Source organism: Trachinotus anak, unplaced genomic scaffold, assembly GCF_046630095.1.
Source record: "Trachinotus anak isolate AG129_WGS33_773 ecotype Australia unplaced genomic scaffold, CSIRO_AGI_Tana_v1 ptg000002l, whole genome shotgun sequence".
In the NCBI taxonomy this organism is placed as follows: Eukaryota; Metazoa; Chordata; class Actinopteri; order Carangiformes; family Carangidae; genus Trachinotus; species Trachinotus anak.
In genome coordinates this window covers 13,162,641-13,187,776 of record NW_027273853.1, presented here as the reverse complement: position 1 = coordinate 13,187,776, position 25,136 = coordinate 13,162,641, and the positions used below count along the sequence as shown (strand labels likewise).

Below are 25,136 nucleotides of genomic sequence, written 5' to 3'. Positions count from 1 at the left end.
GCTTGCTTGTTTTGCCATGATTTCCCTTTATTGGGTTCATTTTGTAATGCCCTCTTTCCATAATCAATATAGAAAATGCCTGCTGACAGTACAACAAACAGGGTTAGTTTGCAATATTGAAGTTTCAAATCTTGAAGGTTCATGCTGTAATTTTCGTTCCAACATTTCATTGTAGTGCCAGTCCCTCATTATTTTTTAGCTGTGATATGATAATCAAACCCAACCTGAAATATTTACACAGCTTGCGAACATTAAAATCATAAAAAGGTAATACTTTAGACCTGAATGATATGAAATCTATCATGTGCAGGTAGATTTTTTTTTAAATTATTTTGGTGCATGAGGGACATGCTGTGGTTTTCAAAATCTCAGTAAACACTGACTCAGCTGGGTTTGGTCAGCTTCCAGTCATGGCACCTGGATTAAAAACTCACTTGTGAATCACCCACCAGTCAAAAGATTTCCACACTCTTTCCACTTAAAGAATTTAGATAAAAATGTTAACATTGCTGATATAGAAAGACAAAGATTAGAAAGAAGTTGAGACTGATCCGATGTACCCTGCAGCAGTCCGTCAAAGAGGACTGTTCTTGGTAATTTTGGAGACACTAGACTGACTACCAAAACAGCTGACACACCTGCTCTTGTGATAAATCCATGCCTTGTAGCTTGAGGGAACTGATTCACAGTTTATAGCTCTCCAATAAATCATCAGTCCAGCATCTCCAATTCCTATAAAGTGTATCAGGGGAACTAAGCCCTCAGCACCATCCCCTCACTGGTTTCATTTCCAAGGAATCAAACCACAGCTTTACATATCAAAAGCCAGATTTTCTGCACGGACCAGATGTCTGAAAATTTTGGGCTTGAGCCCTGTTGCTGGTTTCTTTTGGTAAAATTTTTCATAAAACTCAGTGTTTTTGTGAGTGTCAATTCCTGATAAGTGGTGCCTGATAACAAGTCTGTCTCCTGTCCTCCGTGCTCTATTTGTGCTGCTCTGGCAAGTTCATTCTCTCAGCTACAACACTACAAAGAGGATGACAGACATAGGGTTTATGTGCCAGTGACTCCCAACAACATGGGAGTTAAGTAAAGCGTTAATTTTTGCGGTTGATCTGAAGAGCAAGTCTTGTCAAGTTCCATGTGTCAGACAGAGTCTTATGTCTCTGACAGACGGTTGACTGGGGCGTCTACTGGCTCCATCATCCTGTACTTCTCCTCCAGGAGAGGCTCGTTACCCTGCAGATGGATGAGCGGCTTAGAGTGGAGCCCAACTCGGCTCTCCTGGTTCCTCTTGTTGTAGATGTTGACCCTGTGTTCCAGCTCAGGGCTGGTTTTGGTGGAGCCTGCTGGGCTGGGTGGTTTAAGGTTGACAGGGTCCAGGCCCTTCTGTGTGAGACAGGAGTCCTCGGACAGAGAGGAGAGCAGCTCCTGCACCACAGCGCTGGGGCTCCCTCGCGGCTGAGTGCCCAGGGCTAGAGGGCTGCAGTAGGGTGGAGGGTAGCAGCGCTGGTCGCTGTAGTCTGTGGACGTGGAGGCCTCTCGCACCGTGGAGCTGCAGTCCGTGGTGGAGCCTAGCGTGTGGCTGCTGATGCTGTGCTGGCAGGCGCTGAAGCTGGTGCGCGACACTGTGGTTGTGGAGGCTTCGCTGACTGAGCTGCCGGTGCGCTGCAAACGGCTGGACGGCACTGCATCTGCACTCACCAAAGAGGAGGGAAGCTGGCTGGGGTTGTTAGGCAGGTGCACGTCTATGGCTGCTGTGGTGATGATGCGTGCAGGGTCTGGGATCCCCATATCTGCAAGAACAACACACAGACCTTTGAAATATCATGGTGCGACATGGGCTGTAGAAAAGATTGAAGTGGGATCTTGTTGATGCTCACCACTGCTCGGCTCACTGTAGTACTGGCTGATGTAGTTGTTCATGTCATCTTGGCCATGGTGATCTGAGGAGGATAAAAATGGCCACTTAATAAACTGTAACTCAGGCACAACAAAAGTGAATCCAGTGTGAATTTAAGAGACCAAACTAGTGTTAGTCAAATAACAGTAACTTTGAATTACTGAGATAACAGGGTAATTAATAAGAAATTAATAAATGCTGCTTGATAAGTTATTTAAAATCAGCTTTTTTCTAATAGAATAATCAACACATTGTTTTACTATAACCTGAACAAGCAACACTGGGTGTGGATGTGTTTCTCAAAAGTGCCATTCAGGGTCTCACGGGACTGTCAAATAACCTATATTCATTTATGTTTGGGTGTCACATACAATCTGCCACTCGTGGTTCGGCCTAAGATGTGACGGGGATCATCTCCAGATGATCAATACCACATGAGTGTATGAGAAGCAGGCTCAGTTAAAAGGATGTCTGACTTAAAACACTGTGGCTCAGATGTATTGCAGGTCACACTATGATTTATAGCTTTGATAAAGGAAAAGCCTCACTGTTTTGAGCCCTGACAGCGCTTTGTTGCTTTAGGTCCTGTAAGTTATGACCTGTCACTGCGTGAGAGGTTTATAGTCCATCTAGATGTGGCACCAGAATTTTGATGTGGATTGTGAGATTAATGTTTTTGAAAAGAGGACACCAGCACTGTGCTGGTGCATTATATTAACACACAATCCTACTCTCCAACAGAATGCAGCAACTTATTACTATTTGCAGATGCGTTTGGTGTCATATTTTGTACTTTATTTATTTATATTTTTTGTTACTGTCAGTAACCAGATCTCAAGCGATCTTGCTGCACAGGATGAGGAAGGATTTCTAATTCAACCAGCCCAAAGGATTTAAACCTGCAACCCTCCAGTCATGAGCCAACTTCCTCTACATCTAGCCCATCACTTGCCTAGCAGCACACTGAACATCTCTACATTAAGCCATCCACTTGTGTGAACATAGACTTGGTTAAATGTCAAAAGCACAGCCTGGACGAGAGGTCCCACCCTATAGCCTGTAATACGGAGGAGTTGGGTGTTCCAGGTGATTACCTGCAGGGCCCCCGGGTTCTCTAGCTTTAGCTGGACCATGATGCTCGGAGGCACCAGAGGCCAGTCCATCCACCTCCTGGAAAGTGCTGCTTTGTTTACCCCACATATGGTGGATCTGCATGGCTGCTTCACGCTCTGCTACCAGATCCAAGTCCTGCTGGGCCAGGTGGGCCCTCAGCTGCCTGATTTCAAACTTAAAGGAAAGAGGGACAAAATGGCAGAACTGGAGAAAACTCTTATTCTTCCTTAAAACATTCAGTGTAAATACACAAAGGCATTTAAAAATACTAACTTAATACTGTATATTCTCACTAATAATCCATCCACTTGTGTCCAAACACTTCATTTGCATTTCATGCCCCTGATTTCAGGAGCTGGCTGTATTGCCTGCATCATAGCTGATCTTTACATACACAGAACAGTGAGCATATGCCAAACTGCACATTCCAGTCCACAGTAATAGTTGCAATATGACCCTCAGACATACAATAGACACCTCTGAGCACTCAGTGGATGCACTTGAGGCTACACTAGATTATTAAATTGTGAAGAAGTGAATAGATTGAATAGATTGGTTTGAGATAATGCACAATGCTGGCTATCTGATATCCACAAGACTGCTGTAAAAAGTTTTATCTAGTGATAATATGGGATCAATTTTGTAGGCATCTTTTATGCCTTTTCAGTACAGGTTTGATTTTATTCTTGTCTTGTATAGTGCTTTGCTGCCCTCTGCTGGTTAAATGCAAAGATAGATAAATAATGTGTGGATTGTAAGTAGGAAGGAGATAGGAGACAAATAAGAGGACATACTGCCTGCTCCTGGCAGATCTGAGTGAGACGGTCAAGCTGTTCCTCCCTCACCGCCTTGGCCTTCTCATACTGCTGGATCTCCAGCTCCATCTCCACCTTCACTTGCAGCACGTAGGCTAAAAGAACACGGTAAATTATAGTGAGTTTTCCTACAAAAGACCATTTTCATTTTAAGTAAATACATTGATTAATGAAGGCTGCCTAAAGATCCAAAAGTGGATCCTTTTTACGCTGTTAGCCACAGTTTTGTTGAAATAAAAACTTAGATAGTCTCCACATTTACTGGCTCATTACTAGGATTGACTATCAACAAGCTTTACACAAGGTGGACAAAGTGGCATCACTATGATCCTGCAAACAATGCCCCCTTCTGTAAGGCTTCGGTCAAGGTGAGCTTTTGTTGAATTTGTGTCAGAAAAAAGTGCTCATTTTATGGTATTGTATTGGATTGGATTGTGTTTTAATGTGTTAGCATGACAGCTTTGGAGCAGCTTGTACTGGAGGTGATAGCTCCCGCTAACCACTCATCACTTTGAACAGGTAATGTATTATATTCAGAAACCACCAGGGGGAGCAACATTGTTAAAAAAAGCTTTCTTCCCAATAGATGAAACGTTCAGTATGCACCGATTTGATAAAATCAATTTCATGTGGCAGCTATTGCGTGAGCACTGAAACCGCAGGTTCATTCCAACAAATGATGTCCTACCATCATTCCTGGTGAAAAAGAATTTAAAAAACACTGAGCAAACACCTTCAAGAATGAATGTAACCGACACCGCAGAGAGCACACTGCAGTATCTCTCTGTCCCCTGAGTCCTGTCCTTTACCTGACAGTAAAGGACAGGACTCAGGGGACAGCAGCCCCCAGCCCCTCCCAGTCTCACCATCAATGATCCTCTTGACCCGCCAGATGCGCAGTGTGATGATGAGACCGATAGCGTCCCAGGGGCTGCTGGGGCCGTTGGCCACTGTGGAGGCCACCATGGGGGCCAGAGAGAGGACGATGACAGCTCCATCAAACACCTGATAAAATGTGCACACACACACACACACACACACAAGGTTACTGTTGTGTCTGTAGCTTCCACAGTACCCACACTGAGGTATGACATTGAGGGAATGACACTGCAGTGAAAGGGGCCCGAGTCAGGACTAATGTGACCCATGGGAGCTTACCTCTACTTTGTTCTCTATGTAATCCCATATCCCCAACACCACGATCCTGAACACCGTCTGAGACAGACAGGGGGACAGAGATGGAGACAGAGAGCAGGTTACACAAGGGTAAGACGGAAGAAAACAAGGACAGCTAAACTGAGAGAGACTGGATGATGTTGCACGTTGGGTAGTTGATGGCATTCGCTGTTGCAATTCAGATTTCTTTTGTCCCTCTGCTGGTAATTCATCAATGACATCATATTCTTACACATCACAAGGTGGCGTGGTAGGATTTCATCTAAACAATTAGAAACACCACATTTAGCTCCTTCTGCTGACACAGCAGAGGCTGCAGAGGGCAAACAGCTCACTCCTTTTCTCTCTGTTCCTCCTCTGCTATCCCCTAACCCCCATCCTCATTTCAGACAGTCAAGGTTGCACTGGAGCAGGAACCAGCCTCCCTGTTGTCTCAAATGCTTCAATGTGGCACTGAAGGCTTGCTTTTATTTATAAGGGAAACTCCAGCTTCAAAAACCAAAAAAAAAAAAAAAAAAAAAAAAAAAAGTTAGCATTGGGGTAATCAAGTGTAGGAAACTAAGACAAATGCAGCTGGCTGTAAAGAAAATGGTAATCAATACGGCACACCTGCAGCCATGAAATTATTTAAAACTAGTGGCACAGAAAAGCTCCATCTGCATTTTAAAGTGTTTGTGGTGCGGATCAATGCAATAACCCGAGAGGGACCAACCGTGCCAGCTTTAACAACAGCAGTTACGTACGTGTTTTTTCAAAATACTGATGCAGATCTTTGTTGTATGATTTTTAATCTTTCAGTTAGGTACACTATCAATGGAGCTATACACAAGTTCAACTCCACTAATCAGAATCTAATCATGCTGTGACAGAGGGCATGGGGCGTTACAGCATTGTTAGTATTATAATGAGAATCTGTCAGTGTACCTCACTGGCCCCACATACTGCACCACATAGCATTAATCGACAGGCTGCTGCATCAGCTGTAAATGAGACTGTTTTTTGTGTAGAGCGACGGGGTTGGCGGAGACTCACCTCGGTGAAGAACACAGAGAGGATGGCCAGGCTGATCCAGTGGATGATGCTGGCAAACTGGAAAGCATTATTAACTGTGGGGATAAAACAGAATAACTGGTGTCTTTTAAATTCTCGTTCCATGATGTGGTGAAAGTTGGATGCTGCAGTTTGGTGTGATTGTATGTTTGTTTATTTGTTGTTGTTTCTAACAGCTGTTACCTCATCGACAAAGTGCAGTAAAGTGGTAAAAATAGGTGCATCCATGTACACACACCTACATGAACGCACAGGCAGAGGCATGAAGCAACATTGTAAATATAAATTCAATACACACTGTACATGCACGTCTATTCCTCAGGCTATTTGTGGACAGCCTCAAACAGCACTCGGCTGTCATCTGAGGAATTTCTCTTCGCGCACCAACTCTCCCGCCCATCTGTCTTTGTTTGCCGAGTTCAGTGATCTGTCCATCGGTACATTGATCTTCCTCCAGTCAACCCCACACTCATCAACCAGCCAACTCTGTATTGCCCGATTTCTTTGACTGCTAATCTCCCTTCACACATTTGTCTCACTTATGCCCCTCTCACATGTCAGCCTGTCGGTTCCAGCGGAACAGTAAAGGTACCGCATGTGTTCTTCAATCAGCTCCCTGACGTCAAGCAGGTCACAACCCCTGACCTTCTGCTTATGATAGATGACGATGTATCCACAAGTCCAGATGATGTAGATGAAGGCAACACTGGGGTGACATAGGTCAACACTGTTAACTGTGGAATACTAATGGAAGGGTTATATTCCCCAGAGACTGATCAGAGCCTCCAGTCACAGGATGGATCATCGGTGACATAGACTCATTATACAGTAGATGTGTAAGAGCGGGATAGCAGCTAGTGTTTACACTCTTCTGCACATGATCACATACCTGTTGCACATCGAGTTATCTTCTTCACAAACAAATGGTGCATGTTCTTACTTAGAGGTGCGCCTTCACCTATGAAATTCCTTTTTTTCCACAACCAATTTTTGTTACACTGTGATGAAAAAAAAAATCTATATTTGTCTGTCATTTACTCTGCTGTAACCTCTATGAATACAAGATCTTCCTGCAGCTTAGCTTTTGTGCTAATTAAGCTCTCCTTTGTGTTAAGTCTTTATTTGAGTCGATAACATTGGCCCAGTGCCTTTGTTTAACAATTAGTAAAACAGTTGTGCTGAGCGGTCCACTTTTCTCCATCTACAAGAACATTAGTGGTAGCCAAGCCTGAGCGTAACAAACCGTCTCCCTGGTATTATGTCCACAAAATCAGTATTATGTCCAAAAAAATCACTACTATATCATACTGATAATCTCACAGTATTGCCAGTACTCACACTGCAACAGCTTGATGTCTATGAGCAACTCCAGCGTCAGCAGCAGCACCACAAGGATAACGCAGGCCACCAGGAAACAGTTGAAGCCCGCCGACAGCAGACAGACCTGCCACAGCGCTGCCCTTCTTCCACAGCATGGCTTCAGCCAGTTCGACCTGATCGGGGGGGGGGGCAGAGAGAAGAGGGTACAAAGATAAATGGTGTGTCTTGTTGTGGTGTTATTTTAAAATGTAATACTGGTAACAGAGAGCAGCTCTGACAGCCAGCCTGCGAGGTCAAATCAATAAAACACAAGAAATGTCAGGATACACAAATCCTGAGGTGTATTCAACCTTGACTTGGCTCAGTTTTCAGTCAACGTTCTCCTAAATGATTTTCAGCAGAAGGCACAGTTCTGCATGCAAATCATACGAATGCGGAGCATGCATGCTGAAATTAATTTGCGCTTAAATTCAATGCAAAGAATAAATACACCGATTCTGCTGGAAATGAGATAATTTATTAGCATGAAGTAATTCTCTGCATGGATTCAGGGCGTCACTTCGTCCTTGTCCCTTTCCTCATCGCCTCATAAAACCATTCATTCCTGCCTTTTCTGCAACTGTTCTCTTCTTATTAGAGCCCTCCTTTTACACCATCATCATGCAGTGTAGCCTACCTACTACAACAGCCATGACGTTGTTTGTGCCTATTTTTGGAAACAGATTACATGACATCTGTTGTAATCCATATTCAAGCATATCTCAGATCATGCTTGTATAGCGCACTTATAGATTTAATGCCTGAAATATCAGCGACATCCACAGAGGAGGCGATAGCTGTTCTATACAGTCCGTATCCCATATGTATAACCTCAAAGTCAGTAAAGTGTTGTTCTGGAGAGATTAGAGTCCCTCATGCTTAATTCTTCTCCCTGCTGCTTCACTGGGTGTCAGGATGGGGCTTGGGATGGAACGGGCTAGCTGACTGACAATCTTGGGGACTGGTGTGCTGTCAACCTGGCCAGCTCTGGACAAGTGACTATAGGTGGTTCGTTGCATGGTATAGCTCTCCCAGTGTGACGGTGGGGTTTCAGATGCATCCAGCCAAAAAGAAGATTGCTTAACTGACAATGCCTTCATCTGATTTTTTCATGACACTGTTTGTATCTGCGTGCCTGGCTAGTTGTTGAGGGAACATCAGAGTCAAGGGATGAGGGAGAAATCTGAATCATTCGTAATTCCTTTTCCCAGAACTGGTGTGTTATACGTGCTGCCATTCCTACTAGTGGTTTAGCAGGTCCAGCTTATACATATCCCTCCACATTGCAATATATTTTCCATTAGTTTGGAGGGTACCGGTGTCCCAGTGTGCTTGTTCCTTGTCCAGGTGCATTGAGCCCAAGGATGTGAGTATCAGACCTGCCTTAAATCCATTCCTACTCTCTACTTCAAATTCCTCCAATCAGAGACTGTGACTGACTGAAACTCCTGGGGATTTATGGTCAATAAATAATGACAAATCTCCAGGAGGCACACAGGGTTTTCCCTTCCTGTCACAGCTTTGCATTCCACACACATGCTTTTTAGATGTACTCTTAGAAAACCAGATGCAAAAAAAGGGAGGTGCGTGTTTGTGTTTGGGGCTGGGGAGGTGGGCTGGGTGCTGTCCTTTCTCGGATGCAACACTTTGAAAGGCAGTATGTTCCTCAGCAGAAAATAGCAGTGATTCGTTGTCACCTGTCCCCCATAGGAGGAAAGCTACAGGCAATATCTGCACAGGACAAGGGAGGATGCAATTTATTCTACTCTCCTCTTGGTTCAGCTCAGAATAAAGGCAGCAAACACTGAGAGAGGAAGCGGGGTGCAGCCGGTTCAAAGGCATTGGGACTCATCCAAAAGTGAACTGGAGAGAGAGCCAGAGAGGAAGGAGGGGGTGTTGGAGGAGGAAGAATGAGAAGGAGAGAACAGAGGAAGATCCTGATTGAGTTAAAGAATAATTCCAGTTTTTTATAACGTGGATTTTATTTGTCTTGGTTTGGCCATCATGGTAACAAGAGCGCTGTACTTACTTCTGGTTTTACCTCTAAAAAGAGTTGGCCTGTTTATGACTTGTCTAATTGTCTCATGTTTCTTGGCCAATTGGGCTTCACTGAAGTGATGTCCCTCTGTTGAGTACCATAACCAATAGGAATCATGGCCAAAACTATAAAAAAAAAAAAAAAAATACCTAAAATGTAATAAACTGGAGCTATCCTCTGAGGTGATCCATCTAAGTGGTGTCATTTTGCAGGAGTAGCTGAACCTCCTCTCCATCCTTCACCAAGGTCAGCAGAGAGGCTGGAGCTCTGCCATGCTGTGTCAATGCTCTCCCAGAGGCTAACTGGTACACTCAGCCCTCTGCAGCAACCCTCTGTACCAGCCAATGCCAACAGATTAGGAGCTCAACACCTGGGGTGACAAAGAGGTGGTGGAGGGTAATGGTATCATTAGCAGGTACCATAGAGACTTTCCCCTGCACCAATCTGTTCCCAAGGAACAATGTCAAACCCCATCTGCCAGTGGAGGAGAGCCAAGGAAAAGAAACATTTACCTAATGATATGCCTAACACACAGTCACTGGACATTTGTGGACCATTAGTTAAAAGACAGAATGAGTTGCCCAGAATCCAAGAGACACCTCACTAACCTTCAGGATTGAAAATCATGATTTAACTGGTACTGTGCGGAATCATAATTCATTCAGACCTCTCCTATAAGCCAGGCAGAAAAGGTATTAATTTAATAAACCTGTAAAGAAAAACCCTGTCTGGAAGCAGAGTAAATGGCAGTGATGGATTACTCCAAGCTCAGAAACTTAATTTTAGGGAAATCACTTTAAACCTTGAACGCTGAGGACCTGAAGTATTTATGAGGAAGTGAGGCTGCTTCAGTGGTGGAGCAAGCCAAGGATGAAAATCACCTCACACTCTCCCAGGGTCAGGGCTGGTTCAGATCAAATGGGCAGTACCCCGAGGGTTGGTCATGCACACATATGTGTGTGCACACAAATCATCACTCACACACTCACTCTCACACACACATACACACACAGACACACACACACACACTGGGCTAAGAACATTGTTTGTGCAGGAAATGAGAGATGCAGGGTGGTGTGAGCTGTGGACAGGTTCATAAAGACATCAACAGGCCAGCGGCTGCAGTGGTAACACACTGAGGGAAGATCGAAGTGTGCCCGACAGCAGCGCAGAGCAAGGGGATTAGATCATGAGGCTGATCAATAGTGGCCTGAGATGGAAGTGATGGCATGCCGTACATGACACCGGCTGCATGCAGTGGCCCCCAATGCAGCAGAATGGCCAGACAGGACAGAGCGGACAAAGACATCAGGCAGAGTGACTGGCACAGAGGAAGGTGTCTGGTCGCCCTGTTGGGGCTCATTCACACACACACACACACACACACACACACACACACACACACACACACACACACACACACACACACACACACACACACACACACACACAGGACAGAGGTTTGGCTTCAGCCCCAGCTGAGAAACTCTCACCGAGATGAGGAGCCTATCACAAAGAGCACCTCTTTTATCAGACTGTCACCTCTAATTGAGACAGGATAAAATACAATGTAAACTCATTAAGCACAAGTGAAATGGAAATTAAATCAGAGAGGTGGTGCTCTGTTAGTGTGTGTGTTTGTGTTAAGAAATGGAGTGAGAGCGCATGGGGAAGGGCTGAAAGGGGGAAAATTCATTCAGAAGTAATGAGTCTGAAAGACTATCAATTCGTCTGGGGTATTGATTGTAACACACACACACACAAAAAGTGAACAACTGCAAACACTAACTTCTCCTTCAAAAACGTTTGCAAAGGAGAGCCTAGAAATAATGTTGCTGTGAACAACTTGCAGTGCTGGGCCTGTCCTCTAAATAATTGATTGGAATTCTTGATTGATGTCTTGATTGCACAGTTACAACAGAGCAACATTGCTCTGCACATTAGGGTACAGATCTGTGGCATTTGCCTCACAATTACATTTGCTTCCAAAGCCATTAATCATGCTATGAGTGTAAAAAAGAAAAAAATTAAGACAGCCAGTCAGTTCTCTACAGGGTCAAGGCTCGGGTCACTGTGCCTCACAGCCATTTGTCTATTCAGGCGCAGAAGCAAATTAAAAAACCCTTTTCATACAGTATGCTGTAGCATAAGTGCACTGTTTGCCAAAACTTTCGGATATGAACCCTTAAGCAGTGTCCACTTGGGCCTTCGTCACAGGTTATGGTCCGCACAAAAGCAGAGCTGGAACAAGTAGTCCTATTCAATAATTACTTAATGGACAGAAACTAATTGGGCAGCTGGTTTCATAATTGATTACTTAATGAAGTCATTCTTTTCAAGTAAAAATGCCAAACATTTGCTGGTTCCAGCTTCTGTAATGTCAACATTTGATGCTCTTCTTACATCTGTGCTCTGCAGCTTGATATCAGTTTGGATTCTGGAAAATTAGGCATTTATTATCATTATTTTATGACATTTTATAGACAAAGAAATTCATTGATCAATTTACCAAATAAGAAAGATTTATTAATAATGGAAATAATAATTAGTTGCAACATGTGAGTGTCAGCAGTTCGACTTAAGTGAAATATTCTCATATTTATTTATTTTTTGAAGAATTTTAAGAGCTTTGAATGGTTGAAGGAGCACAGAGCTGAGCACACACAAATATTATTTAGAAAAAAGTAAACATGATCTTGTGTAACAGAAATAAATGTTTGCGTTCGCATACCTTTAAATCATCTTGTGAACCTTTTATATTGTGGCCTGACCTTTTGGCAGTGAACCATTACTTAAATAAGTCAATTTGATTGTTAAAGGTTTAAAAAAAAAAGCCTCAATATTTTTCATTTTCATGCTAATTATTCTTTTGACAGACAACTTTTTTTTTTCTTGAATTGTCTTTGATGGTGTAAGGAGTCATGTCAGATCCTGGTCCCACAGAATTTACTGTCTCCTCTCAATGGCTCTCTCTCTGCACTGATAAGTACACCGCCCTGTGGTTCCCTCCATATAAACTTCAGCCAATTCACACCAATCTGCTGAACTCAGCAGGCCCAGGCAGGGGAAAATGGACCACAACAGCAGAGGTGCGAGGACTTCATCCCATTCAGCCTGTTCAAGCTCTGTGTCACACTTGTTCCTTTGCTTACTTTATATACTTGAAGAGGCATTCCATTCTGATATATGCATTTTTTTTTTTACCTGAGAGCTTCTGTTTCTTGACAAAACACAGGTGGGGCATGTACCTCGGTTGCATGAGATTCAAGACAAATGCCGACATAAGAACTGGCTAAATTCTTTCCTGTGTAACGAAGTCATCTGTTATCACAGCCAAACAGAGGATGAGAAGCCCTGAGAGAGGAAAACCAGCTAAGCAATAAATATGCTGAATAAAGTGAAGTTATAGATAATCAATGGTACATTTTAGAGTTTGCATGTTTCATCACTATTAATCTCATCAGGTCTCATACTGTGAGCATCATCATGGTGCAAGCCAGCGGAGGAGATTCAGAGCTAGTCTTTGCTGGAGAAATGGGCCACAGATACTAAGCAAATGGAGATGGATGGAGCTCCATGTGCAGAGCAGCAGACAGGCTGTCCCTGATAAATGGGTTTTCACCAGGACACTTGATCTCTCTCGCTCTCAGCCTAAAAAGCAATCTCGCACTTTGCATGTCTGTGAATATTAACAAACCCTCAAACCCTGCACTCAAATGTCATCTATTGTGTCGCACATGGTGCCAGGCAAGAGGGCCAATTTGATGGAGAGGACTGTTCCTCTGTGTGTTTGAAATAGAGTCAGAGGGAGGGGAAAGAGAAATCCTTCTCTCTTTTCAGACATCCATCAACACAGTACAGGTATAGTATGGCTCTGGTTCCAAAGCCCCATGAAATATTGCTGCTGCCAAGATTCATACTAGAGCCTGGCAAGGTCCTTCAGATTTAGATTGTATTATTGTACAGCCTAGATTTTCTCTAAATATTCCATCTTACTTCAACCTTGAGCATTATCAACCTAGGTTTGATTATGTGATTGCTGACATAATACCATATTAATGCACTGTAGTGAAGATCTGAGCACTATGTTGAGTGATGTAATCAATCTAGGCTGGCCTGGGCATATATAATATTATCTAATACCCTACATTTCCCACACAATCAGCGAGCAACTATGGCTGTCACCGTGCAACATGGCACAGGGTTAATCCCACATCACTATCCAACATGAACAGAAATGACATTCATCAAATGGAGCCATTTCCTTGTGATCTGCACTCGGCAGCTTTGTGAATGAAAGCAGGGAGGAGGGTCATCTGCTCCATTCCTCCCTCCATCCTTCTCTTTATCCCCACTGCCTCCCCTCTCCTCCAGTCAGAGCGGCAGGTTGACCCATATGAACCATCTGTCATTTCTGCAGTGCCTCACACCTCTCAGTCTGGCCCCTGGAGATCAACAGCATATGCTACTGCTGCTGTGGACAGCAAGCTGATGTGGGGATGATAAGCGAGGGCAAGACAGTGCAGGATGTGCAGCCTGGGGTCCACAGACTGAGGTCAGGGAGGTTGATGCCCTCCTTGAGGTCACAAAGGTCAGGGATAGAAGAAAATGTCAATATAATACAATACTGTGTTTGATTAAAAAAAACAGGAAAAATACCTGCACAAATTTTGCCATTATTTTGAATGGCTCAGCTAAAAAAAATAATCTTAGATGCAAATGCTGTGATCTACGACATGTACTATTCTGAAATCATTGTAGCCAGATAGTTATAGTGACACAAATACAAAACTAATTTTTGTTCAGGCAAATTAAAATAACATTTTGATTAAAAAATTGATGCACACTCCATAACGTTGCCATTGTTTATTACAACTACCAAAATATTTAAACAGACAATGAATGTCTGCTTTTCACAGCCACAGCCAGCTGTTGTAAGGGTGTACCCCGCCCTTGCCCGAAGTCAGCTGGGGCTGGCTCCAGCCCCCTCCTGCAACCCGGTTTCGGATAAGCGGTGTAGAAAATGGATGGATCGAATACAATAATACAAATAGGACAATAATTATGTGACCAAAGTGTGGTAGTGAGACTACATCACCCTCATCTTGGACTTTCCACCAAGTTCTGGAGAAGATGGCGCTGCCAAAATCTATTAATAATTCCATCCAACTCACCACTGCACAGAATCTGCAAGTACTGCATGTGCCCCTTGTAGTCCGCAAGAACATCCACCTCCTACATAAAACACCCACATCTCCTGTTAAAGAGCCATGAGAAGCTGCCGTGCAAGACTAAATGCGCTTCTCTGGTGTGTATTCTTCTGCTCCTTTTTTTCCCCCACAGCCATATGGAACAAAACAAAACCAAGGTCTCATCATCAAAGATTTAGACTCAGATCACAAGTAATAAGCCCTTTCTTTTCCCATCTCTGGCCACTGGTATGAAGCTCTTCCAGTGACCGGAACGCTCTTCCTTGCCCCATGTCCAGTTCCAAACCAAAGCACTGAACAAGAAATCAAGATAAACTTTCCAAACTGAACAACAGTAATTTTTATGATTAAACTGAAATTAGATTACATCCGCTCATGGACTAAACTACCACAGGATTTAATCACATTCAGACATCAAAGAACATGACTAAGATATAAAGGCATCGCAAGAATGTAAGTCATAGTAGTTTGTGAAAACAAACTGTCCTGCTAATAACCAAAATAGAGGCGAGGCAATGAAAGTGGGTTTATATTCTTCTGCACAGTCATTTCTAAAGAGCTGAAACTAGCCTACAGTATGCAGAGGAATCTCCATGAACATACATTCCAACAAACGGGAGAAAAAATGGTTTACTGAGCCAACAGAGCCGACAGATCAGTCAGCCCTCTGCTCTGCCATCAGGACCTTTGATAGTCTTGATTAATTTAAAATCTTGCAGCACACGACACATCTCACCTTTGTGCCATTCCTCTGATGTTACACACACAAAGGCAGCCAGAACTTGTGACAATGAGCTAGCTATGTGGATTTTCCCAAGAGCACTTCCAAACAACGACTGTGTATGAAACTGTGATGACAGTTATGTGTTGGAATGTCTGTGACCTGAATCAGGAATACCAATCTGAAAAGCTCACTGAACATACTGTAACACTCACATGGACGTGAGACAGCACATTGTTTTCACTACACTGCTGAATATTTCCTGGCTTCCTGGATGCGTTTTCTGAGGGTGTTTCTCTGATCAAAATGAATGAGCCCTCCTCTTAAATATAATGAATATTTACATTGTTGCCTTGATAAATTCCACATAGGCATGTCTTGGCAATGCACGAGTTTTCCACTGCACAATGCCAAATCCCAGGGGACCAGGGTGTCATATGGTGCCATATGAGAGAGCCCACTGTGATGATAATGTTGCTGGGCTGCCAGATCCTGCCCTCTGCTGTGACATTGCTATGTGTGTGTTTTCTGTCCTTTTTGTGTACAACAGAGAGTGAGAAAGACATGAGATAGGATAAGAGGGTGGGTGTTTGGGACAGGACCCATCTGTCCCTGCCCTCCGTCCCACAGAGACATCGGCCCGGACGGGGCCAGACAAGGCAAAGTCCAGCCGGACATGGTCAGCTGACACACCAGGACTTGGATGGCAAAATGCCGAATGCTCTAATTAAGCTTATGCTGTTTGTCGACTTTCTCTGCATGGTTGCCAGCATCGCAGCAAGCCAAAGGGTTGTGAGTCACACTTCCTGAGTTGAGAGCCATGGACACTTGCTACAGGGGTGCTCTAGGAGGGGTGTGTCCTGTCCTGAGAGTACTGGGCCTGCAGCATGGCGATATGGTGATAAGAAAACAACACAAACCCAGGACAAGCAGGCCTCGTGGACAGAAACAGCGCAGCCACAAGGCTCTGACATTTCAGGAAAAGCTATGGCGCTAACAACACTCTTTGTTTTCTCCCAGAAATCGACATTATGAACAGAGGCCTGTCTGGTAGCGAAAAATTGCTGTGTCATTGAGCTGAAATGAACACATCAGTAGAGACATTGTCCATTTAAAATGGTGACACTAATAAAATCATCGCCAAATATCCTCGACTCCTGGACTCTAATAAAAAACGAGGGGTGATTCAATATGCCAAGTGTAATTACCATGTGCAATAACGAGCAATAGAGAGAGTGACGGCAGAGCTTTTCTCTGCCAGGGTAGATTATAGATTGTAGTAATTGCAATTCTGCCTTAATTATGGATGTAGCACTTTCACACAACAAGCAGAGACAGTGTTTCAGACACCATATCTCCAGCATCTTCTTAGCTGGAGCGGCCAACATCAATCAATATATAATTACATCGTGGGCTTTTTAGTATACAAATTAATTATAGAAAGATTTCATTGATAATCATACAACTAATTTGTTTCCAGCTTCCTCAAAATGTAGGGTCTTTGATACCCTTCAAACAATGAAAATTAAAGTGTTCAGTTTCGTGTCGTTTCAGAACCAAATTATTGGGCTTCCTTGAATACAGTGCCTCTTTGTCTACATGACCACACTTAAGTTGCTGTAGTTGCAGAATCATCACTACAGATTGTTTGACTGGCTGTGGTCAAACTGTCAGGCAAAAACAGAAAGTGAAAGGGCATGTTGGAGTTAATTTATGGGACGTACCCCTCTCTGTTGTCCTCTTCATCTGGGTTCGAGATGAGCTGGGATCCAGCGAGGGATATGTCCAGGGCGGCCAAAGGCAAGTCTCTGTAGGCGAAGCTGACCAGTTGGACAGGGGCCACGCACTGGTTGTCCTCCTCCACCTGCTGGGAGATCACCTCTAGCTCTGAGGCTCCAGCCTTGGGAGGAGCCCTGTGACACACACACACACACACACACACACACACACACACACACACACACACACACACGAACACACACACACACCACACAACCAGAGCAACATTTGTTGGACGAAAGTGTGCTGTTTGTTTGAATTAGCCAATGTACGTACTTGGAAAATGCTCCAGGTACCAAATGTGATAACAACTGCTGGGACCATGCTTAATTTTGACGAATGAAAACACAAACATGGTGTTTCCAGTGTACACTGGCACCCTTAACAAGGACACAAGGACTGAGCAAACTTAAAACCTGTGATGTGTGACCTAGTGTACAATTTGATGCTCTGTTGTTTTTGTGTTAAAATTATGTTAGCCTATTTGCCAGCAGTGACAACTTTAAAATCTCTATTAGTGTAACCAAGTATGCTCACCTGATACACCTGTCATCAATAAATGATCAAAACTGACAACTCCATTGTTCCTCACCTGGATTTGATTTTCCAAAAGTATAGCACGTGAATTCGATGTGTTAAAGTTGTTAGGTTGTAAAATACATAAATATAAATAAAAGTTAAATGGAAAACAATGACTTCTTATAAATAATTGATACAAAGACCTATGGCATACTTTAAAAAATGGTCAGGCCAAAACATACAAAACAACCAATACAGTACAACACAACAGTATTTGTTAAATTTAATACATTTGAAGGACAAAAGAAAAAGGTTGTTTCAGTTGTGTGCGGTTTTTTTCCTTTTTATTTATCTGCTGTAATTTCTCTGTTAGTGATATTTGACAGAACCCAACAAAGTGTCATTTTTCCTGCCAATGAGGTCTAAAAATTTTAATATCTAAGGAGGGCTGTGATCCTTCCAGCTCAGCCAATAGTGGACAAGGAGATGTCAACCTGTGAACAGCAGACTTACACGGCTTGGCAGTCGTCCCAGTGCAGCCACTGTGGAGACATCAATAACTCCAGTGCTTAACAGTGGAAGAAGGCATTGATTACAAGATACAGGGAACAAAAGCCACTGGGTTGGTAAATTCTACAACCTCTGTGTTGGAGGTGGAACAGAGTTGGAAGGAACAGTTAGTATTAGATCACTGAGCAGACCCACCTTCCTGTTAAATGTTAATGTAAACGGTCCTGGGGAGGAAAGTCTGTCTTTTTCCTGACTTACATTGTGACTAATACCTGTTTAATTGTCTCCCTTGAAAGGGAATTTTGTTATTCCAACAGGGAACCAAGAATCACTTATAATACCATATTGTCCTAACATGGAACAGTAGGACTATGCAACACCTCTTATTCTCATCTCCTCAGTATATAAAATGCCTTGCTCTTCCACCCTTTAAATATCTGATCCTTTTCTTATGTGAGTCGTGCTACATGTGTTGTTTAGCTTGAGGGTCAATCGCCCATATATTAACGTGCTCACCACAACACACGCCTGCGCATACCACTGTTATCTGTGGACTTGGCACCTCTGACCAACCGCAACAAGGACGCTAATCAGTCATGACAGACACAAACTGTTTAGTGCATCAAAATCACATTTCCAGACAATCACAGAGCAGGCCAGGAGCCATTATGTGCAGAGCCCAGTGGAGTGGCTGGTTGCCATCCTGGGGAGGGGAGCAGAGGCTTCCCATCTGAACACTCTGCACCCTTCAACGACACAGGCAAGGACAGCCAGTAACGTGCTTAAGGCTGGGATCTTTTCAGAGCATGTAATATTAGCAAACGCCACAAGGAAGCAAAAAGGTTAACATAGAGCATGCATGGCTGGGGGGAAAATCTTGCACCCATACAGAGTAAGAACTAAGGCGTACCACGAAGCACCTAACAGAGCCTGTTTGTACAGCTACGTCTTAAGGCCATAATTACATGAACTTACTATATCATATTATATTTCAAAACACTCAAATGAAACTGATTATAGCTTAGCTTTTCCAAAATATCCATCTATTCACTTTAACTGGTAATGCTAATTAAACTATGTATTGGTCAAAGACATAACATATTCTTAGGAATTTATTTATAGTATGTGTAAATATAAATGTGTCTTCTAGTGAGTACAGTAGCTTTAAAATTTAATCGGTGTTTAATGGAGGTCTATTTGCTCCTTGTGTATAATAACTGCAAGGAATAGGCTCCTCCAGAGTAACAGCAATCACAGTTATCCCTCCAGCACTTCTTTAACATCACATAAATATAAATCACCATGCTGTGATCAATGCATATATGAAAATATAATAGCCTGTTGACATCTCGCCCTTTCCAGTTCTAAATCATTGCATAAACAATTTAGTTCTGTTTGTCATGACATGACAGGAAATAATTATTTACCTTAAATACAAAGCTAAGAAAATATGTGATCAGTTTTTAGATGGTTTCTTTGTTTATATTCTTGGTGGTGTGACTCCTCTCATTTGCCTTGTTATATTCTTTTCATTTACAACAAGGTATAAACCAAATAACACCCTCCACACAGAGACACTCCCCAGTAACACATTTCTTGGAAACACATACGAGACCATCTTTTTTCACTTAGACATTTTCAATAGGAACATCTTCTTGGCAAGACTCAGTGGTTCCATAGATCTGCAGTTTAAATGAATCTCACTTATCTATTCCAACCTCAGTTTTCCCCAGCCTTCTGCAAGAAAGGTGCTCAAACACCACTGAAGTCCAATATTGCTGAACTCAACAGAAAGTAAAACTAATTTATATCTTTTTACACTGAATACCAAAACCCATGCTCATACAGGGGGTTCAAATGCCGACATAAGATACATCAGAGGGGAATATGCTAACTTCCAGGGCTGTAGCTGGGGCTGTGTCAAGAGTGAGTCGATGTACAGTGCTGAAACATAAAGTTAAGACAAACTATGATCAGTTAAGAGGCTAAGACTAAAATAATTTAATCTTTTCCTAATGTCAGGTACATATCAAATACCTTGTGAATGTGATCAAGTTATATAATTTTGCATTTTACATCATACAAACAGAGTCTGGTCTGAGAAGAGTTTGAAACGACTGACATCTCCGCCCAACTTTTCTCTGTATTGTATTGGCAGATAATAGTCTTCAGTTTCGGTGAGTGGGCTTTACTTTAGTTTCATGTAGCAGGCACGTCCTTTAGCACAGCACTCAACCTTCACCACCCAGGTGTGACTGCACAGCAAGGCAGTTCTTAAAAAAATATGACTGTGTGTGCAAGAGTCAACTTTCCATGGATAAATAACTGTTTATATGAAGTTAGGTCAAACCAGACATTTACGATGTCTTATCATAGTTATAGTCAATTCCAACCCTGGACAACAACAGTGTTCAGATAATAAATAATATAGCTATTCTGTCAAGGTGGTAGGGGATGAGACTGATGGCTCTCACTTCATATTTTAAATCACCTATTCAGGGCAATGAATTCTCTGCTTCTGTCACTTCAGCAGAGTTTAAAGTGTTGCCTCAGCATGAACTGGTGATTTGCAGAGGCCATCAGTATCATTGTCATTCTGAGTGCTCACTGCCACTGTATTCCAGTTGTCTACAACCCATCCACGCTGTCTTACCCAGTGAGTTTGTACACGGATACTTGGCTACTCCTCGGCACACAGTAATTCACTCCCCTGATATCATCAGGAAAGTGGGACCAATGCGCCAAATCACTTATATGGGCACCATCCAGATTCCTCAGCAGCACCAACCCAGCCACAGGCTCCTGACACAGTGGTACATTTGCATGATCAGATCTTTTAGGCAAAGCCTGCTGTTTTGAGGTCCAAGGTCCAAGGCGAAATTACAGCAGTTGACAATCCCACTGCATCAATGAGGAGTGAAGCTGTTTGTCTCTGGAGTCTTCTCTTTACTGTTAATAGAGAAAATAGTCCAATCCATAAAAGAATATCCATATCATCTCAGTTAGTGAGCGGAGAAAATGACGTCTGAGACATTAGGATTTTCTCTGTAGAGATCCCAACAGTAGCTGCTTCATCTACAAAAAAAGGTGCCAGCAACCAATGTTGAAAAAAAAGTCCAACGATGAGTTGCCCTGTCTATCAATACTTTCATACTTCCCTCCAGTGTCTGTGGCACTCACCCCAAAGTCCATTTACTGCCCCCGAAGAAGTTAATCTTAAAAAGGCTAAATAATTTCCTAAACCACTGGGGCACTCTCGTTTTTAGCAAAAGTTCCTTGACAGTACTAATAATGCATTCATTAGGGACCATTGATCCTCAAATTTAAAAAACCAAAATGATGAGATAAACATAGAAAACAGTTCCTTAAACTAAGGGATCACGTGACACTGAGGTTAGTTACAGTAAATGTTAGCTGACCTGTTTCAAAGCCAGTAGGCTCCTCTGGGTGTATGGAGTTTGCTCTTTGTGCACTGAATGAGGAAAAAAAACAAAACAAACAGCTCCATACATAGGAGAATAGGAAGAGCGCTGCCTCATCAGTAAGGCTGTGTCATTTTTCTTTTTCAATTGTCTCTTTGCATACGCTGCTATTTAAATATGAACTATGTTTTTGTTGTATCTGACCATCTAATATCTTTCCCCATCCTGCCTCCCACTGTTTGTAGAGTGAGAGAGAGAGAGAGAGAGAGAGGATTTACAGCAGCATCAAGTCTGGGAGAGCAGGGGTGAAAATAACTCCAAAGACCTTTCTCTGCATGAGTTTTCCATCTGTCACTTCACAGAGAGTCACCGGCATTCAGCAGCATTAAATCATGCCTTTGTGCTACTAACCAGTTGTCAACACATTGTCTCTGGTTTAATTTGTTCTGCACTAATGTCTCTGTTTAAATGGACTTGTAATCAACCATCAGCTGTACTAATCTGCTGTTCTGAGGCCTGGACAGAGATCTCTGGTGGTTGGAAGCAGCATCCTGTGCCTTTAACCAGAAGATGCAGCTGACTGAACCCATTTTGCATTCACCCCTCACTCCACTCCACTCCACTCTACTCCACTCCACTCCGCCTCCACCTACTCCAATCCACTGCCCTTCTCCCTCCCTTTTCCCTTCTCTTAGCCCCAACCCTGGCTGGCTGTCATCAGAATGCAGGACCTGTCTGGAGGACCACACACAGAGTAATTATTAATAAGAGAAGATGACAAGTGAACATCCCTCCTGAATGCTAAGAGATGCCAATGGAGACTGGAGATGTCCAGTCGCTCGTCCTCTCTCACTCAAAGAGATGCTGGACAGAGCTCCGCTTTTGCACTGATCCCCGTTCAAAGTCATTCACAGGAGGGCCATGAGAATATGCAGGTCCCATTCTGCTAATCACATCCTACCATGGTGAGATGCCCTTTGCACAAGACTACGTGTTCATAAATAGAGATTTAAGATTTCACACTCTCTCAGACATAGTTTCAAACAAGACTCTGGCAAGTGTTATACTTACTGGGGATTGCTCATGTTGAGGTCTTGTTGCTGCAAATAGACGTCCACGATATTTGACCCTAAGTGTGAAATGTGATTTCACCACTGCAGAGACCTGGCTCTATCCTACACCTATAGAAAATACAAAAGAACAATGTCATTACTACAGGAAAAACACATGAAGTAAATCATGGGGCAAAATCTGTCTGCTGAGCGATGTTATGAGAGGACTGGGACCTCCACTAATAGACATTGTGTGGATATTGTTTTGCCAACTGCTGTTTCCAAGGTCAAGAATGAACTTTCAATCTCAAATTTGTGAAATATCTATATAAAGTTGGGTTGCATAACACAAATGCATGCACAATTATCAATGTAGTATCAGTGCTTATGCTTCTCCTGAAGGCACCCTGTCCTCACTTCAGCTCTGTTCAACTTTTTTCCTGGGGAGCACTAAACTTTAATGGATTTTAAATCCCCTCCAATATACGCCGCGCTCTGTGAGTCAGGGGCTGAGGAACATCACACCTCTTGCATAGCAAGTACAGCAGGATGCTCGCTCTTTGTGCCACAGGATAGAGAGCCATTGATGTCCAAGCCCGTTCAGTGAAAGCCCACTCCAGCTGCTTTGCACAGAACAGACATGACACGACCAGACAGGACAGCCACAAGCACCTATCCACCACTTTAACATGAAACATCCACTTTTACAAAAAAAATAAGTGTTGCAGTGTAAATCTAACACTGAAATCAGTTCAACACCAGATGAGCAGTAACTGCATTTATTACCCATTTGCATTTCTGTTCACAGCTTCACAATTTAAGGGAGAAGTGTGTGACACACACAGTGAAACCTTCAGACATGGAGAGGTGAGGAGTCAGCATTTACAGCCACAGCAGAGTAATGTAGTGAAGCACAGCAGATTAAATGCTACTCAGGATAAATCAACCCAGGTCATTCAAGGGCTGAGAGCGATATTGTTTCACTGCAGCACCCAAAAATATGGACTTTAGCATTATACTGAGGAAAAACAAGATGTGCAGAAAGTCAAAGGGTTTAATTCACTGCCAAAACACTAAACCCTGTGCTTCTCTTACTGCAAGAAATCACTGTAGATGTGACCAGAAAGCTAAGTGGCATCAAAGATGTGTTTATTTCTTTCTGGAGGAAATTCACTGCACAGCAAAGTATTTATGGACTTGGGGTAAATCACAGTATCGGAGAGATCGAATTTCACAATCAGCATCTGGAGTTGCCACTTATTACTCTAAGTACAGTCTATAGTAAGTGCTTCATCAGCTGAGGTGGTTGTCCACAAAGGCAGCAATTTTTACTATTTCATTTCACTAAACAAGCACTGTGGGCTATTTCAGTCCAGGCTCTCTGCATTCAACATAATCAAGATGCATTTGCAATCATTATCCACCAAGACGTAGCTACATAAACAGTTATGGGGCTGGTAACATTTTCCCACTGTGCTTAGAGGCCATACAGTCTCAGTCTTGTTCTTGTTAAATCCAACAGAAATAAACTAACTACGGTGGGTGCTTTAGCTCAAGCACTGACTGGAAAAGAAACACAAAGACACACTAACCTCTTGTGTTTTCTTGCTCTACATTGTGTAAAGTGTGGTCGTGACTCCTTTGCCCTCGCAGAGATGATGGTTATATCTCCCTCCTCGCCGATGATGGTGATGATGATGATGGTGGTGATGGTGATGATGGTGATGATGATGATGATGATGATGATGATGATGATCAGTGTGAGGGAAGCTCGGATCTTGCTGTGTGTAGGCTGCGATTCCCCTTAAATTCGCGTTGGCCAAGCACCCGTATCGCCTCTCAGAAGACAGCGCACGACGAAAACGCCTACTCCGGACTGAAAGCACCATCCTTCAGCGGAGACGACAAGGCTGTCACTGAGTCAGGGAGATAACGGCATCTTCGGAGGGATGCATAATGTGCTTGCAGGGCTTCCCCCACAATCACACCAGGGAATCCATGTGCCCGATAAATAAGAGGAGGTTCACGACCGGGAGCTGTCCAGGTGCTGAAGATGGGATTCCAGCGGCGACAGATGTGTGACGAGAGGTCCGCCGTCAACGCGGAGGAAACCTGGCTAGATTACAAATCACGCACACACACACGCACACACACACACATACACACACGCACGCACGCACACATACAAAAACACACAATAATATCGATAGATGTACTCTGTGTTCCTGTTAAGCCATAGGAGCCTGCAGACGTCCCTCTTTCTGTGCCACCCTGGAAGCGTCGACGTAGAAAAACACTCGCTTCACTTCACCTCTTGAGCTCCAGAGTTCCTCGCGATAACAACCCACCCGCACGAAAATAAATAAATAAATAAATGAAAATAATAATAAAATGAACAAATACTCTTACACTAACTTCAAGTCATTCTGTGGCGCTCAGTCGTGACTTCAGTGACTGAGTCTTTTATTT

At 43.2% G+C, this 25,136-nt stretch overlaps 1 protein-coding gene across 2 annotated transcripts; it reads right to left on the bottom strand.

Moving 5' to 3' along the window:
- Positions 1–2: 2 nt before the first annotated feature.
- tmem266 (transmembrane protein 266) lies at positions 3–25,136 on the bottom strand. 2 transcript variants are annotated; one of them, XM_071499131.1, is made up of 11 exons: positions 24,246–25,136; positions 22,687–22,785; positions 17,110–17,298; positions 7,396–7,550; positions 6,040–6,113; positions 4,990–5,046; positions 4,698–4,836; positions 3,811–3,926; positions 2,998–3,190; positions 1,884–1,946; positions 3–1,796 (listed from the first exon to the last, which is right to left on the bottom strand). In XM_071499131.1, exons 2-11 carry the CDS (start codon positions 22,698–22,700, stop codon positions 1,159–1,161), a joined length of 1,638 nt encoding a protein of 545 aa, XP_071355232.1. In that variant the 5' UTR covers positions 22,701–22,785; positions 24,246–25,136; the 3' UTR covers positions 3–1,158. The 2 variants fall into 2 exon arrangements, with proteins under 2 accessions (XP_071355232.1, XP_071355223.1); XM_071499122.1 differs by having other exon boundaries at positions 22,687–22,796; positions 24,260–25,136.